Here is a 14,425-nt window from a genome sequence, read left to right on the forward strand (position 1 = left end):
GCCCTTGGACCCTTTCATTCATTCATATATTCTGTAAATATAAACAGGAGAAGTAACGTTCATGCTTTTTTTTTCATTCTGGTAAGACCAAGTCTTCATCAGAACTAAAAATCCCCATGAGGTTTTAATGGCAATTTTAAAGACCGTGTTTGTTAACATGATGATGGATTAGCAGCATCCTTAGTAACTTCCTGGTTTACATGTTCTCCCCGTGCCTCGGGCGTTTCCTCCCCCGGTCCAAAGACATGCGTCTTTGTGTGTATTTGCCCGGCTTTGGGTTGGCACTCCGTCCAGGGTGTATCCTGCCTTGATGCCCAATGACGCCTGAGATAGGCACAGGCTCCCCGTGACCCGAGGTAGTTCGGATAAGCGGTAGAAAATGAGCGTGAGTCAGTGAGTGGGCTTGAGGAGCTGTCGGAGGCAGCATTTACACACCATGATGACAGTACTGGCATCAATTCCTCTGTTTGATTTAAGGATGTTAGGTTTCCAACAATGTAAAGACACATTTAAACTGAAGGGGGGCGGGGGGGAAGGAATCAATCAATCAATCAATTAATTAATTAAAATAAGGTTTAGGCCATACTTATGTTAAAGGCATTGTGTTAGTACTATGACTGTTCAATCTTCCTTTGGAAGATCTTTCAGCAAACCAAAAAAAACCCCAAATAAATGAAACAACGAGCCAGATGTGGAGCTCATGACATCAGCATTCTTTGTTCATTCTCAAGTCCAACCCTCAACCCAAAAATCAGAACAAGACACAAGTAGGTCATTCTTACCACACTCACAGCATTCGCTCCTAACATAAACAGATTAGCTCATTTCACATGATGTGAATGACTAACGCTCGAGCGGCGTGCGGTGTGCCCGAGCATACAGACAGAAAAGCGCCTCAGAAGTGATCAAGCACAGCGGCAGTCGGGAGAAAAGAGGTGTATTTTTTTTTTTTTTAAACCGGCAGCGTCCTGAGGAAGCCAAGCTCATGCTAGGGCGGATTCAACAGAATCACTCAAGATTCCACAGGAAATGTGTCCCAAAGGAATGCTTCATGCAGTCCTCAGCCTTTTCCTGAGAAACCATCAATTGCATAACCAGTGTGTCCCAGACGTCCGGGAATCACAAGTACAAGTATAGAAAGTGCGCTGAGCAAACAAGATCATCTCTCTTCTTTATTACGCAGGTCAGGTCTACTAAGCATTGGTTTCTACATTTAGCAAATAAATGAGGGATGACGAAACACACAAGCAATGCAAATGATATTGTTAGCACTTTAAACTATATTCAAAAATACACACACACACACACATACACATATATATATATATACATATACATACATATTATATATATATATATATATATACACACACACACACACACACACATACACACAATACAGACCAAAAGTTTGGACACACCACCTTTTCAACAGGACATTGACCCCAAACACACCTCCAGGCTGTGTAAGGGCTATTTGACCATGAAGGAGAGTGATGGGGTGCTGCACCAGATGACCTGGCCTCCACAGTCACCGGACCTGAACCCAAACGAGATGGTTTGGGGTGAGCTGGACCGCAGAGTGAAGGCAAAAGGGCCAACAAGTGCTAAGCATCTCTGGGAACTCCTTCAAGACTGTTGGAAGACCATTTCAGGTGACGACCTCTTGAAGCTCAGCAAGAGAATGCCAAGAGTGTGCAAAGCAGTAATCAAAGCAAAAGGTGGCTAGTTTGAAGAACCTAGAATATGACATATTTTCAGTCATTTCACACTTTTTTGTCATGAACTAAATGTTCTCTTTGAATGAGAAGGTGTGTCCAAACTTTTGGTCTGTACTGTATATTTATACTATGACCAATTTTTTCTGGACGATCACAAAGATCAATTAAGACTTTTGAGATGCAAAATGAAGAATTGATGAAATTTCAAGCACAGGATACATCTTCAGTGTGTCAAAGGCAATTTAAAAAAACGGCAATTTTGAAGACCTGCAAGCTGGTCTAGATATGACTGTGTTGGTAGAGTTTTATGGTGGATTGGGTAACATGGCTGCATCACGGGTTCGATCCTGAGCTCAAGTGACTCTCTGTGTGCAGATTATGTTCTTCCCATGTCTCTGTGAGTTATTCAGGCTTCTCTGGTTCTCTCACACCTCCCAAACACTGTTTACATTCAACTGATAATACCCAAAGATCACCTTGCATGTCATAAGCTGTGTATTATTTTCTCTCTCACACCCAGTGCTCATGGGATACATTCTGGAGCCACAGTAACCCGGCGTAGGGAAAAACCTGACACTGCAGATGAATAACTGTATTCACAATGTAATAAAAACAAATCACTAACACCTTTACTACATGAATCTGAAGGCTCGTACTGAGACTCGAAACCCGGCGGTGTGTCCTGCTTTACTACCAACAGTGGCGCTATTTCACAAACATCAGGTTTCACACGAGTGGCTTTCTACAGTCAGGTGCAGAACATGATGTAGCACATGGCAGCCTGGCAGGACTACACACTGTACCAGTGACATGACTAAGGTGAGAATGAGTCAACATGCTTAACACACACACTTTGGCATGGCATCATATGCCAAACTGTGACCATTAATGAGGCACTTAATCCCTGTGTGCTCACAGGCTGCTGCACTATAACACATTTCTGATCAAGATCATTCCAAATAGCAAGGGAATAAGATAGACAGACAGACAGACAGACAGACAGACAGACAGACAGACAGACAGACAGACAGACAGACAGACAGGGAATCAAACAGACAGAGAGAAAGGAGATAGACAGACAGACAGAAAATCAAACAGACAGACAGAAAATCAGACAGACAGACAGACTGACTGACTGACAGACAGATAGACTGACAGACTCATAGACAGGCAGAACAGATAGATGGTACAAATAGATTGTCTGTCTGACTTTCTCTCTTTGACTGTCTATATCTATTTGTTCCATCTGTCTGTTCTGCCTGTCCATGAATCAGTCAGTCAGTCAGTCAGTCAGTCAGTCAGTCAGTATATCTTTCTTACTGTATCTGTCTCTGTCTGTTGGTCTGTCTGTCTGACTTTCTCGCTCTGACTGTCTGACAGACAGACAGACAGACAGAGATACAGTCAGAAAGATAGACAGACAGATAGAGTGACAGACAGACTGACTGACTGACTCATAGACAGGCAGAACAGATAGATGGAACATATAGACAGAGTGACTGACAGACAGACAGGCAGATTTTTGTTTATTTAAAAATATATTTCTTTAATATTTAAAAGCCCTATCTTGTGAAAAGATGAAAACTGACATGTTCTTGTGTCCACAGCACCTAGGACTGAAACTAACCATTTCCCCCAAATCTTTGGACAGACATACTGTAATGTGACTTATGTTCAAACCATATAACTTTTCCACACTTTCACCCAAAGCGTTTAACATGTGGAACAGAATCTTTTCCTTACACAAGCGCTTGTTCAATAAACCAGCAGTTGCTCTCTTACAGTCAAGAGATTTAAACTTCAGACCATCTTGTCAGTAGAGAATACCGCACCAGATGATCAGTTATACAGTGTTTACCCCGCTTTACCCCCGTCTGCTCAGCCCTAATCTCCACATCAAATTTTAGACTACACTAATGTTTTTGTCCCCGAGTGCAGACCAAGGCACACAAACGAGCCAGGCCGTGACAGCTCTTGAATGACAAGCATGCACCAAACACACACTTCAGTCACAGCTGAATGCAGCTCTGTCTGCTATTATTGTGCTGACAACAGGAGCAGCAAAGCCCTCTGGGTCTGCGCAGGCTGAGTGCTCCAGGGTCAGTGATGCAGCAGTCGGGCAGAATGAGATGTGAACTCTGGGGAGATTTAAAAAAAAAAAAAAAAAGTCACATCTGTTCAACAGTCTCCTTCCATAAATTATATATAATACCACACACATCTGTATTAAAGGGATTATTTGTGTAAAAAAAAGGGCTGATGCAATAGAAATTCTTGCTCTGCTCTAATGGTTTGTTTAAGGTCAAGTAACTTTGTGTTATTTTTCTAGCTATTGTGCAGATGTCAGGAAAAAAATGTAAAAATGTTTTAAAAAAAATACTCATGATAACTAATGATATTATGTATGAATAGAACAGACTAGATAGATCACTCCCTCGCTCTACCCGGCTCACTCCCTCTCCCTCGCTCTACCCGGCTCACTCTCTCTAGCTCACTCTCTCACTTACTCTTACAGTCTCTCTCTAGCCCCCCCCCCCCGCTCTCACTCTCTCCAACCCCCCCTTTCTCTCACTCACTTACTCTCCCCCACTCTCTCACTCTCCCCCCCACTCTCCCCACACTCTCTCACTCTCTCCCCACACTCTCTCACTCTCTCCCCCTCACTCTCTCACTCCCACTCACTCTCTCTCCCCCACTCACTCTCTCTCCCCCACTCACTCTCTCTCCCCCACTCACTCTCTCTCCCCCACTCACTCCTTCTCGCTCTCTCTCACATTTCCTGAGCAATCTTGAGCGATTTTGAAAACTAGAAAGTTGTTCAAAATGGTGTTTCTTTCCTTTACTCTGCTGCGCCAAATAACAGAAGCAAAAAGGAAAGTCTGTGTCAGCACGTCAACACCATCTGTAGCCACAATTATTTTGGAAAGGCAAAAAAAATGAACAAACGACAGAGCCAAAGGATAAAGTGTAACTAAAATAACAACAGAATTCATTGCCTTGAAAGACAAACTGTTTTCTGTTGTCTGGGATATTAAATTTAATAGATTAATGGAGTACACTTATCCAAGACTTCTCAACGTTTTTGCTTTGGGACGCCTTTAACTCTAGATGTTGTTTTCAGCATGCTGAACGAAATCTAGTGAACATACGATCAGATCAGAATTTCACCTTCCATTTTTATTGACATTTATATTTAGCTGCTTGGTGCTTTGGTGACAACCCACCCAATCACTAATTGAGCAAAAGTATTGGAACAGATATTTACTTTAAGAATAACACCTAATATTCGGTTGCCACTAACTTCATCAAACTGCTGCATTTCGCTTCATTTGTGATGATTTGCCAGGCTTGTAGTACAGTTGCTGCTCATACGGCTTAAGCTCTGGTGATCGACTAATCCGGTCTAAATCCTTCACTTTTCCCCTGATGAAGTGTTGACGGTGTGTTTAGGTTCTTTGTCCTGCTGCATAACGAAGTTCAACTCAATTTGACTGAAATATCAGACAGCATGTCTGTGTAGACTTCTGAATTCATTCTGCTGCTATCATCAGAAGTTACATCATCAATAAACATTAGTGAGAATGTTCCAGAAGCAGCCATTCAAGCCCAAGCCATGATACTAACTCCACAATGCTTGACCCATGAGCTTACCTGTTCTGGATCATTGCTCCATCTTGGTTCCAAAACCTTTGCCTGGATCATCTGTGTATTTCTTCGTGATTTTCAACTTGGCCTTCGGTTTCTTACTGCCAATGAGTGTTTTACATCTTGATATGGTATGGTCTCTATACGTCTTCGAATAGTGGACTTCAAATGGTTCTCCCCTGCTCTGTGGACGTTTTTGGTGAGGTCACTGACCTTTTTAAGGGTTTTTCCTTCACAGATCTCACAATATTTGTGTCATCATCTGCTATTGTTTTCCTTTGCTGTGTGATTATTTTTCAAGACATTCCAATTTGTATTGATTATGCCCAGTGCTTGTGCAATGTCTCTGAACGTCGTCTTCCAGTCGAAAATGATTTGCTCTTCTTTCACAGACATCACTCTGGTCTTTATGTTGGTTTATCCTTTTTTAACAACAAATCAAATTTTCACAAGTGTAAACCAATAGAGTTTCAGAACAGTTTACTTTTTAAACAAGCAATCTAACACGACACACTTGGGCAAGAGGAAACAGTCAGTCAGTCATCGGTTCCAATATTTTGCTCACTTGAAAAATGGGTGGGTTTAAACTAGGGGTGGGAGAAAAAATCGATTCACCAAACTATCGCGATTCTTTTTAAAACGATTTTGAGATCGATTTGTTTGGCTCAGAATCAATATATATTTAATTTTTTTACTTTTCCATAGAGGTGGCGGGAAGACGTTATCGCTTTTATTCCAACAGAGGGCGAAACGTATTTTGTTGTTGTCTGTATTAGACAACGTCGTATCCGATTTAAGCTGGCGCGAGAAAGCTAAACCATGGCAGAGGCAGGGGAGCAAACCTCTTTGAGAATTTTTTCTGCACCTTCACGTTTTAAATCACAAGTGTGGAAACACTTTGGATTTTACACACTGGCAGGAAGAGCTGCGCTGGACATGACTAAAACGGTATGCAAACTCTGCCATACAGTGATAGCATATTTTTTATAGCGCATTTGATAGCGAATTTCAGGTTGAACGCCAAACAACCTGCAGCGTCTCAACAAACTCTGGATGTGACATTGAGTAAATTACCATGCAATTCGGAGAAGGCAAAACGCATCACAGAGTCGATTGCTCTTTTTATCTGCAAAGACATTCTACCTTATAGCGTTGTGGAAAATGCAGGTTTTCGAAATATGACCCATTCTTTGGAGCGGAGGTACGTTATTCCATCGAGGAAGCTTTTCGCAGACACAGTCGTGCCTAAAATCTATGACGAGGTTGCGTCAAAAGTAAAAAAACGTTTAAGCAAAGCTCAACGAGTCGCATCGCGAGCTACAGAGTCCTATGTAACCCTGATAGCCCATAAATAAATAAATCTTTATATAAATCTATTTCAATTTTAAATAAATTGTTCCGGAGCTTTTTTATTTATTGTTGATCAAGTATTTGCCATTGCCTAATCTTTATTAAGCAAACAAAAATCACAATTTAAACAATGAATCGCAATATGTATTGAATCGGCACAAAAGTATCGGGATAGTATTGAATCGCCAGATTAGTAAATCGTCCCAGCCCTAGTTTAAACAATAGGACATGTTCCATGTTTAACACGGTTAGAAGGTTAGAAGGTCAGGAAATAAAGGCAGATCTTTATTTGGCTCATATTAAAGGTGGGGTCTCCGTTGTTTGAGAAATGCTTCAGAAAACTGAGTCGGGCCGCCAAACAAAACAAAAACAACGTGTGGCCAATGAGCAGAAAGGGGCGTGTCTTGTCAATATGGGCGGAGAGAGTGTTCAGTGCGACATTAGCAGAAAGCGGTTTTAACATTGACATGGAGGATAAAAGCAAAGAAAGAAAGCGAAGAAAGGCTTACGATAAGGCAAGAAGTAGGAAGCGTTAATATAGGATCAGCTTTCCAGCGACGGAGAGAACCGAACATCTTACACGTGAAACGGAGATAAACCTTTCATGGTACAACACAGTACTACAAAAACACATTTGCATTACCATAGTATTACTCATGGAGTTCATTTATTAATAAAAATATACCCTCGGTCAGCTGCCCCAACAGGTTCTGCCATAATACTTGTCTGGGTTATACATGGGTTATATTTGTCTGGTGTATGTGTGGGGGCGGAGCTATCAAAACAGGGGTGGCTTATGGGCGTGTTTGTTTTGGCGATTTCAAATGTCAACATTGGTTTTCAAACAGCGGAGACCCCACCTTTAATCTTATGATCTCAGATCCGAATGTCTTTAGCGTATATCAAAAGAAATTCTTGCCATTCTGATACTTTTGGAGAACGTACTGTCTACCCATTGTGCTAACATAAAGTAGGAAGAGTGCTGGTTTTAAAAGACTATTAGCTAAAGTGGAAGAGCTGAGTGCCAGGCACATACTGCTTTCTGTTAATGAGGAGCTACTATTCTCAATCATAATGCAACTTAAAGCAGCTAATGGCGTAGTCTATTAGAGCTTAATGGCATAGAGATCTATTAGATTCGAAGGTGGTGTCCTTGCTCTAATGCTGCGCTGCTTAAATGCTCAAATATCCACTGGCTAGCTGTATGGAGCAAACATCTGTTCCTGGGGATTGGGGATAGGTATCTCCAGGAACTGTGTGTGAATCACTGCTTCTCTGATGGAGCCTGAGCATCTCACAAAGTCAGTCAGAATGTATTTGACTTTCACAATTCTTACAACAAAAAAAAATCTTTGATGAGGTTCAGTTCTGCCTACAGGGATATAATCCAACCTACTTAGAGCAGCTTTAATCAGGTGCATTTGAGCGTATATTCGATGTCTATACTATGGCAGGCTTTGCTGCAGTGCAGAATATTTCAGCATGTCCTTGTAGGAGAGTTTTAGGCAGCACCCATATCACACTGCGCACAGTCACTCTGCAGACAGAGGATTATCAACTCTGGCAGCCTTCCCTAAGAGGACTTCCTCTCACTCTGGTGCTCTAAGCACTGGACTTTTAAAATATAGGCAATAATGACAGCAAAGAATAGACAATATAACAGCAGGCTTTAACAGAGTTCATTCAGCTTTAAGAATCTGAAATAAAAGCGTTCGTGAAAGTGGTGAATGAGTACGGCGACTCCAGTCTATGCTCTGTGCCATGTTTTCAGCAGGCTGTCTATACATCGACAGTGCCATCTGTTCCTCGTATTCAAACGGGGGAACGGGGAATGCGAGCAATGCCATGGAAACTATTATCACGCATGGTACAGGGGATTAGGACAGAAAGAACAGACAGAATGGGGCCGGAACAGATGGAGGTCGAGACGAGCAGGAACAGAAGAAACGGCCAGGTGTAGTGTCCAACAAGTCGGACACAAGGACTGGATCGTTTTGTAGATGCGATGACTGGTAACGACAAAATATATACTACAGTGCTTTAGGTATCATCCTGAGATCTATACATTTTATACAATCTATGGATCTAAACAACAAAAGGGTATTGGTGGATATGAATCCTATGCCAGGATTGCTGGGTGTGAGGCGGAAATACACCCTAAGACACCACACACACACAATGACACATTAAATCCCACCAAGAGCAAGCCAGTCTTAATCAGTCCACTTACTGGCATGTTTTTTGAGTGGTGGGAGGCAAAACCCTGTGGAAACCCATGTAGAACATGGACAGGATTTCCACACAGATACCCAGACAAGCTCAGGAGAGACCTAGGAAGCTGTGAGCCAACACCAGTGCCAGAGTGACACTTTAGGAGCCATGTGAAGTGTTGTGATTGTTACAATGCCACCAAAAACAATCGCATAATCACTGGCTCTAATCTCAATGAGTGATATAACAGTGATGCTCCAAGCTGAAGGCAGCCAATTGAACTCAAATACAAAATACAGCGTGGGTTTACAAGCAATAATAAAAATATTTAAAAAACAGTCCAGATTGCATTTTGTACGAAGTGCTGATACTGAGTACTGGATCAGTGTGTTCCTGCTTGTTTTGATGTTAGTGAAAGCAAAGCCGCCAGAAAAGAAGGGGGAAGGGGAGGGGAGCAGAATTGCATGGGGACACCCACAGCAAAAAAACAGGGCTGACTCATCTACATGACTGTGCCATGACTCAGAGAGCAAATGTGTTTTACTTATTTACACGCACGCTGCTGTCACAAGCCTCGACTGTTAAGTATGGAAGATTGCGCAACATGTGAGTGTGTAGTTTTAGGCAAATAATCAGCGAAGGGTTGATGTATGAACTAACAGAATACAGAGTCAGTGGATTATTGTTCTATAACAGCACATCCCGTAATGTTTTATTGCACTTATATCACATCGCATCAAACTAATCATGTATTTAAAGTTGAATTTACCTTGATACAGCTACAAGGATTTATTCTCAACAGCCTCTAAGTTAATTCATAGAAAAAAAATGCTTTGCTCGATATGTTGCTAAGAAACTACAAAGCCATCCATCCTGAAGACTTTTACTGTGCCAAAAAAAAAAAAAAAAGGCTTCAGCTCACCTTCGACTGTTGTAAAGCATTGAGATCGGATACAAGGTCTATAAAGTAAATGGTATATAAATACGTTTTAAATCTAATTACATGGAATGGCTCCCACGACAAATAGCTCCAACAGAAGATAGCAAGTTCAAATCCAGGCATAAGGATCCAAGGGAACAAAAAAAGTCAGGATGCCATGATTTGTTCCATACTCAATTGATACCAGTCAGTCAAGGGGTCTCTAAGATCATGTTTGAGAAAGAGGGTAAAATGTGTTCCCTCAGAGTGTGTTTAAAAGCATATAGTGGACTGGTTCTTAGTCTTTATCCACCCTGGTTGGTATCTGTTATATGATAGAGCAGAGCTGGATGATGGGTGGGAAAGATTAGGTGAACAAATAGGGGAGAAAAAAGTTTTGGGGGGGAAATACATCTTCTGACCAATCAGAACAAAGCATTCAACTGCATAGGCGTTATGAAATCATGTTCCATGACACAACACTTTGATTAAAAAAAGAAGGCTGACAATTTAACCCTCTGACTGCTCATCTGAAACACTAGCTCGGTGAAAGGCGAGTCATTGTGGTCTCCCAGCATGCCAATGAAAGATAAGCCACCTGCTATCGAGGATAAGGACTCGACAGACTGCACACAGGAGAAACCAAATACCATCATATGGAACTCAAAACGACTTAAAAAAAAACATTTACAGAGTGACTAAGCATCAAAACCAGCATGGAAAATCACCGAGAAAAAAAATACACAAAGGCCTGCGAGTTAACATCTGAGAGGGGCAAATATCTGGTGCAAACACCACTTATGAATTAACATTTTTAGTCCCACCCACATGTTTACTATTGACTCATTTTTAAGATCGAGGCTCACGACTTGTGGCCAAAGTTCACCTGCATAAAATCTGGGCCCTTTCCCCTTCGGTGAACGGCTGTTTCTCCTGGAGGAATTTAAATTAGCATTTAGTTTCCTCTTTTTTTGTGTTCAGGCGATTCCCTTGTAACCATACAGCTGGTCCGTAAATACTGGCACCCCGTTTCCTCATTCTCAGTAAACTATTAGACTACATTCCCTCAATAATTTGCTATATCACTCATAGTGTACTGTAAAATCCAGTCTGAACCGGATTCGGAACCAACTACCACACTGCATAGACATTTCCTTAAAACTAATTAAAAGTTTCTTGTAAGAATAGCAAACTTACAAAGAAATTTATTAGTAACTATATTAGTGATTGCTGAATGCAACATGTATTTAATAGTCTTGTACTTTTAATACTTCCATATTACTATGGTTTCAGTTTGCTTGGTTATTTATAACTTCCTAATTGTTTATCCACCAGCAGGTCAGAACACTATTGAGTCTGGTGTCTGCTATCACGGTTGCCCCATGTGGGGCTCTTTATATTCTATAGGGAACGGTCTAAAAAGTAAAATAATCAACTTAGTGAGTGGAGTGATTTTAGATATAGCATGCTGGAGCCATTTGATTTAAAGCAGTAAATCATTGAGGATGATATAATACGTCAAGCTTGCTTTATTTATACCCTTATTACTAGGATGTGGATGAGTCATTCTAGTGAAGCACCATCCAAATCACCAGACATCATTATTTCCTCATCTGATTTGGTTTCATTCATTTCATAGAGCTAAATGTTTCTCACAGTGACTCACTGAGTGTTTAGCTTGTTGTAAATATTTAAAAAAAAAAAAAAAAAATTATATGTATCTACTTCCATAGCTATTATTTACCGTGTTAAAGGTAGGGTCTCTAATTTTTTAAAGCCAATGTTGACATAAAATCACCAAAACAAACACACCCCAGTATTGATAGCTCCGCCCACACATACATAGGTAACCCAGGCAACTAATGGAAAGAAATGTGTCTATCATAGCTGAAGGGAAGAACAATACGATTGCAGATAAACAAACAAGTAAAAATGACACATAAGCATAATCATGTAAAGGACAAAGGCATATATTAGTTCTGTGTAACAAAGCAAAACCAACGTTACTCATCTATCGAGAAGGAAAGAAGCGCCTCGGCGTCTTAAGTAAAGTTGGCGCATATTCACAGCTTCGAGTTTCCCGAGTCAGTAACTCCTGAGCTAAACGCTGTTACTACACAAAACATGGTTGTAGCTGCCTCTCTACATTACTACGATAGAAAAGAGGTGTTATTTGTGTAGTAACAGCGTTTAGCTCAGGAGTTATTGACTCGGGAAACTCCAATCTGTGAATATGTGGCCAACTTCCTGCTCCTTCAGTTCTCTCCAGCGCTGGAAAGCTGATCCTATATTAACACGTCCTACTTCTTGCCTTATCGTAAGTCTTTCTTCGCTTTCTTTCTTTGTATTTATCCTCCATGTCAATGTTAAAACCGCTTTCTGCCAATGTCACATGCACACTGAACACTCTCTCCGCCCATATTGACAAGACCCGCGCCTTTCTGCTAATTGGCTACACGTTAGTTTTGTGTTTTGTTTATTTTTTGGCCTGACCCAGTTTTCTGATGTATTTCTCAAAAATCTGAGACCTCACCTTTAATATTAGAATTTGTAATATAGAGTGAGATTGCTGGTCAGTTGCCTGGTTTGAACGAACGCACTGTCCTTCACCCGGAGTTAATTGCAAATTTATACCTGGCTTATATGTTGATGCAAACCAGAATTTTGTCTTCGACGGCTAACATTGCAACACACTAGTCCTGTGTTGGGGGGAAAAAAATGAACTGTATCGATACCAAAAGTAATATAAAAAAAAACATGTCACTGGGAAACCTGCTGTGAAAAAAAAAGTGTCAAAAGAGTTGGATGTTGAATTGGCTGAGATTCACCTGGACAGGCAACGCAATCATTACTAATGTCAACTACATGCTTTGGATACATGACTGCTGTAACAAATCAACAAGCTTTCTGGCATGTCAAGATTGTGCTCATATTTGACTTTGTAATACCGGCCAAGTACAATAAGGCAATAAAATTGTAATTCCCAAGCAACCGTGGAGCAACTCGGCCTGATTCTGGAAAGTGAGGCGTCCTCCAGGAGTAGAGCTGGAGGAGAATCGAATATCATTAGAATAGTTAGCCTTTATTCACAATTGTGATCACCACATCAGCCTGCCCTCAGAAACCCGAACAAGTCTGTTTACAACAGGGCTGTCATGGAAACATTGTTCTTCCTGAATATGCTGGTTTCCTAATTTCCTAGTAATTTTTTATCTTGCCTTTTAGTCATCAAGCAGTTCCTCCCTGATTTCTGGATCACAGAAATTAGAGGAATTACAGTATGCAGGATATTCTGAGGAGATTAAAAAATTTCCACAGATTTGGGCCAAAATGCATTGTGTGATGAGAGAGCTGTAACAGAAAGTAACTACGTACCAGTGTCTTCATTGAGAGAAGAATCCTGTGTTAGCAGTTTTACTAGTTCAAGTAGTTTTCCACAAACGAACAAAAAAATTAAATTGCAAATTTAAGCAAAAAAAAAAACCCTGGAAATCTGCAAAATCTTGAAGTGTCTGATGAAATTCAAATTCAACCCCATTCTAATTACATTTTTAGAAAAAGATCCCTTTCTAACTTATGTAATAATTGAATGCCTTAGCCTTCATCTTCTCTTATTTTTCTTAGTCTTTTCAATCTTCGAGTAATATTAGCCATTGGTTTTTACAAATTATTTGAAATGTTCTAGTCTTTCTAGTTCTTTAATCTGTTTCTAAAAGAAGCAATCATCATCATCTGTCAAGCGTTTACACGTGATTACTCTGTCAAACCTAATTTTGGAGTAAAACACAACTACGGTGATCTTGTATGTTAAAGTTCCACCCGTTGGACCTTCAAGTCAAATATTTTTCATGAACCTCACCATAATGTCTGCAAGGTGGTTCATGAGACAGTTTAGAGAAATAAACAAACTATGTTCGTGAAGTTAGACTTGTATTTTACTGTTTTACTAAACAGTGACTTAAATGTTGTTTCGAAATCACCAGCATTTTGAGACGATGTGATAAATTGTGGGGAACATCTATTACTTTAGGCCCAACCTTCTTCCAACCTATACAGCACTGTCACTGAAGGATAAATCCAGCTTGATCAGCAGTGAAGTAAAAGGACACCAAACCCAGGTCCAAGCATGCTAACAGACAGGCAGTGGCTCCATCAGACTACTCACACAGTGGAATAAAGGCCCTGTGCTTTTGTCCTTACAGGTCAGGTGTGTACTGGCCCATGTGAAAGTAGGTTAATCTCTTCTCTGCCTCGTTCCCTCTACACTTCTGGAATCGCTGCTCAGGGGAATAACCTCTTCCTGCCTGTTACACAAGCTGTCAAGTTATTCTTAGAGCATCACAAATCTCAACTCCTCAAAGCATTTTCTGTGAAAACTGACACTACTTTCTATGAGAGTCTTCTGCTCCTTGTATAACCGTGACATCCAAGCGTCCTTTCTCGAGACTAAACTTTCATAACGTAAAGAATTTTGACTAACTGAAACGATATGATATATACTTGTATAAAAAAAAAATAAAAAAAAGTAGTAAGGATACAATATCCTTAAAGAAAACACAGATCAAATCAGGAAACTTGA

At 40.6% G+C, this 14,425-nt stretch overlaps 1 protein-coding gene across 12 annotated transcripts in view; it reads right to left on the reverse strand.

The window, feature by feature from the left end:
* asap1a (ArfGAP with SH3 domain, ankyrin repeat and PH domain 1a) overlaps positions 1-14,425 on the reverse strand; it is a 69,396-nt gene that overhangs the window by 48,830 nt on the left and 6,141 nt on the right. Inside the window, exon 1 of one of the 12 annotated variants that reach the window (XM_027169241.2) lies at positions 5,373-5,654. The exons of 10 other annotated variants lie outside the window; for them this stretch is intronic. In XM_027169241.2, coding sequence (XP_027025042.1) covers positions 5,373-5,423 — 51 coding nt within the window. In that variant the 5' untranslated portion in view covers positions 5,424-5,654. Of the gene's footprint in view, positions 1-782; positions 825-5,372; positions 5,655-14,425 lie in introns of those variants that run through there. One more of the 12 variants, XM_047815546.1, reaches the window with a different exon arrangement.

This window comes from Tachysurus fulvidraco, chromosome 1 (assembly GCF_022655615.1).
Source record: "Tachysurus fulvidraco isolate hzauxx_2018 chromosome 1, HZAU_PFXX_2.0, whole genome shotgun sequence".
Lineage (NCBI taxonomy): Eukaryota > Metazoa > Chordata > Actinopteri > Siluriformes > Bagridae > Tachysurus > Tachysurus fulvidraco.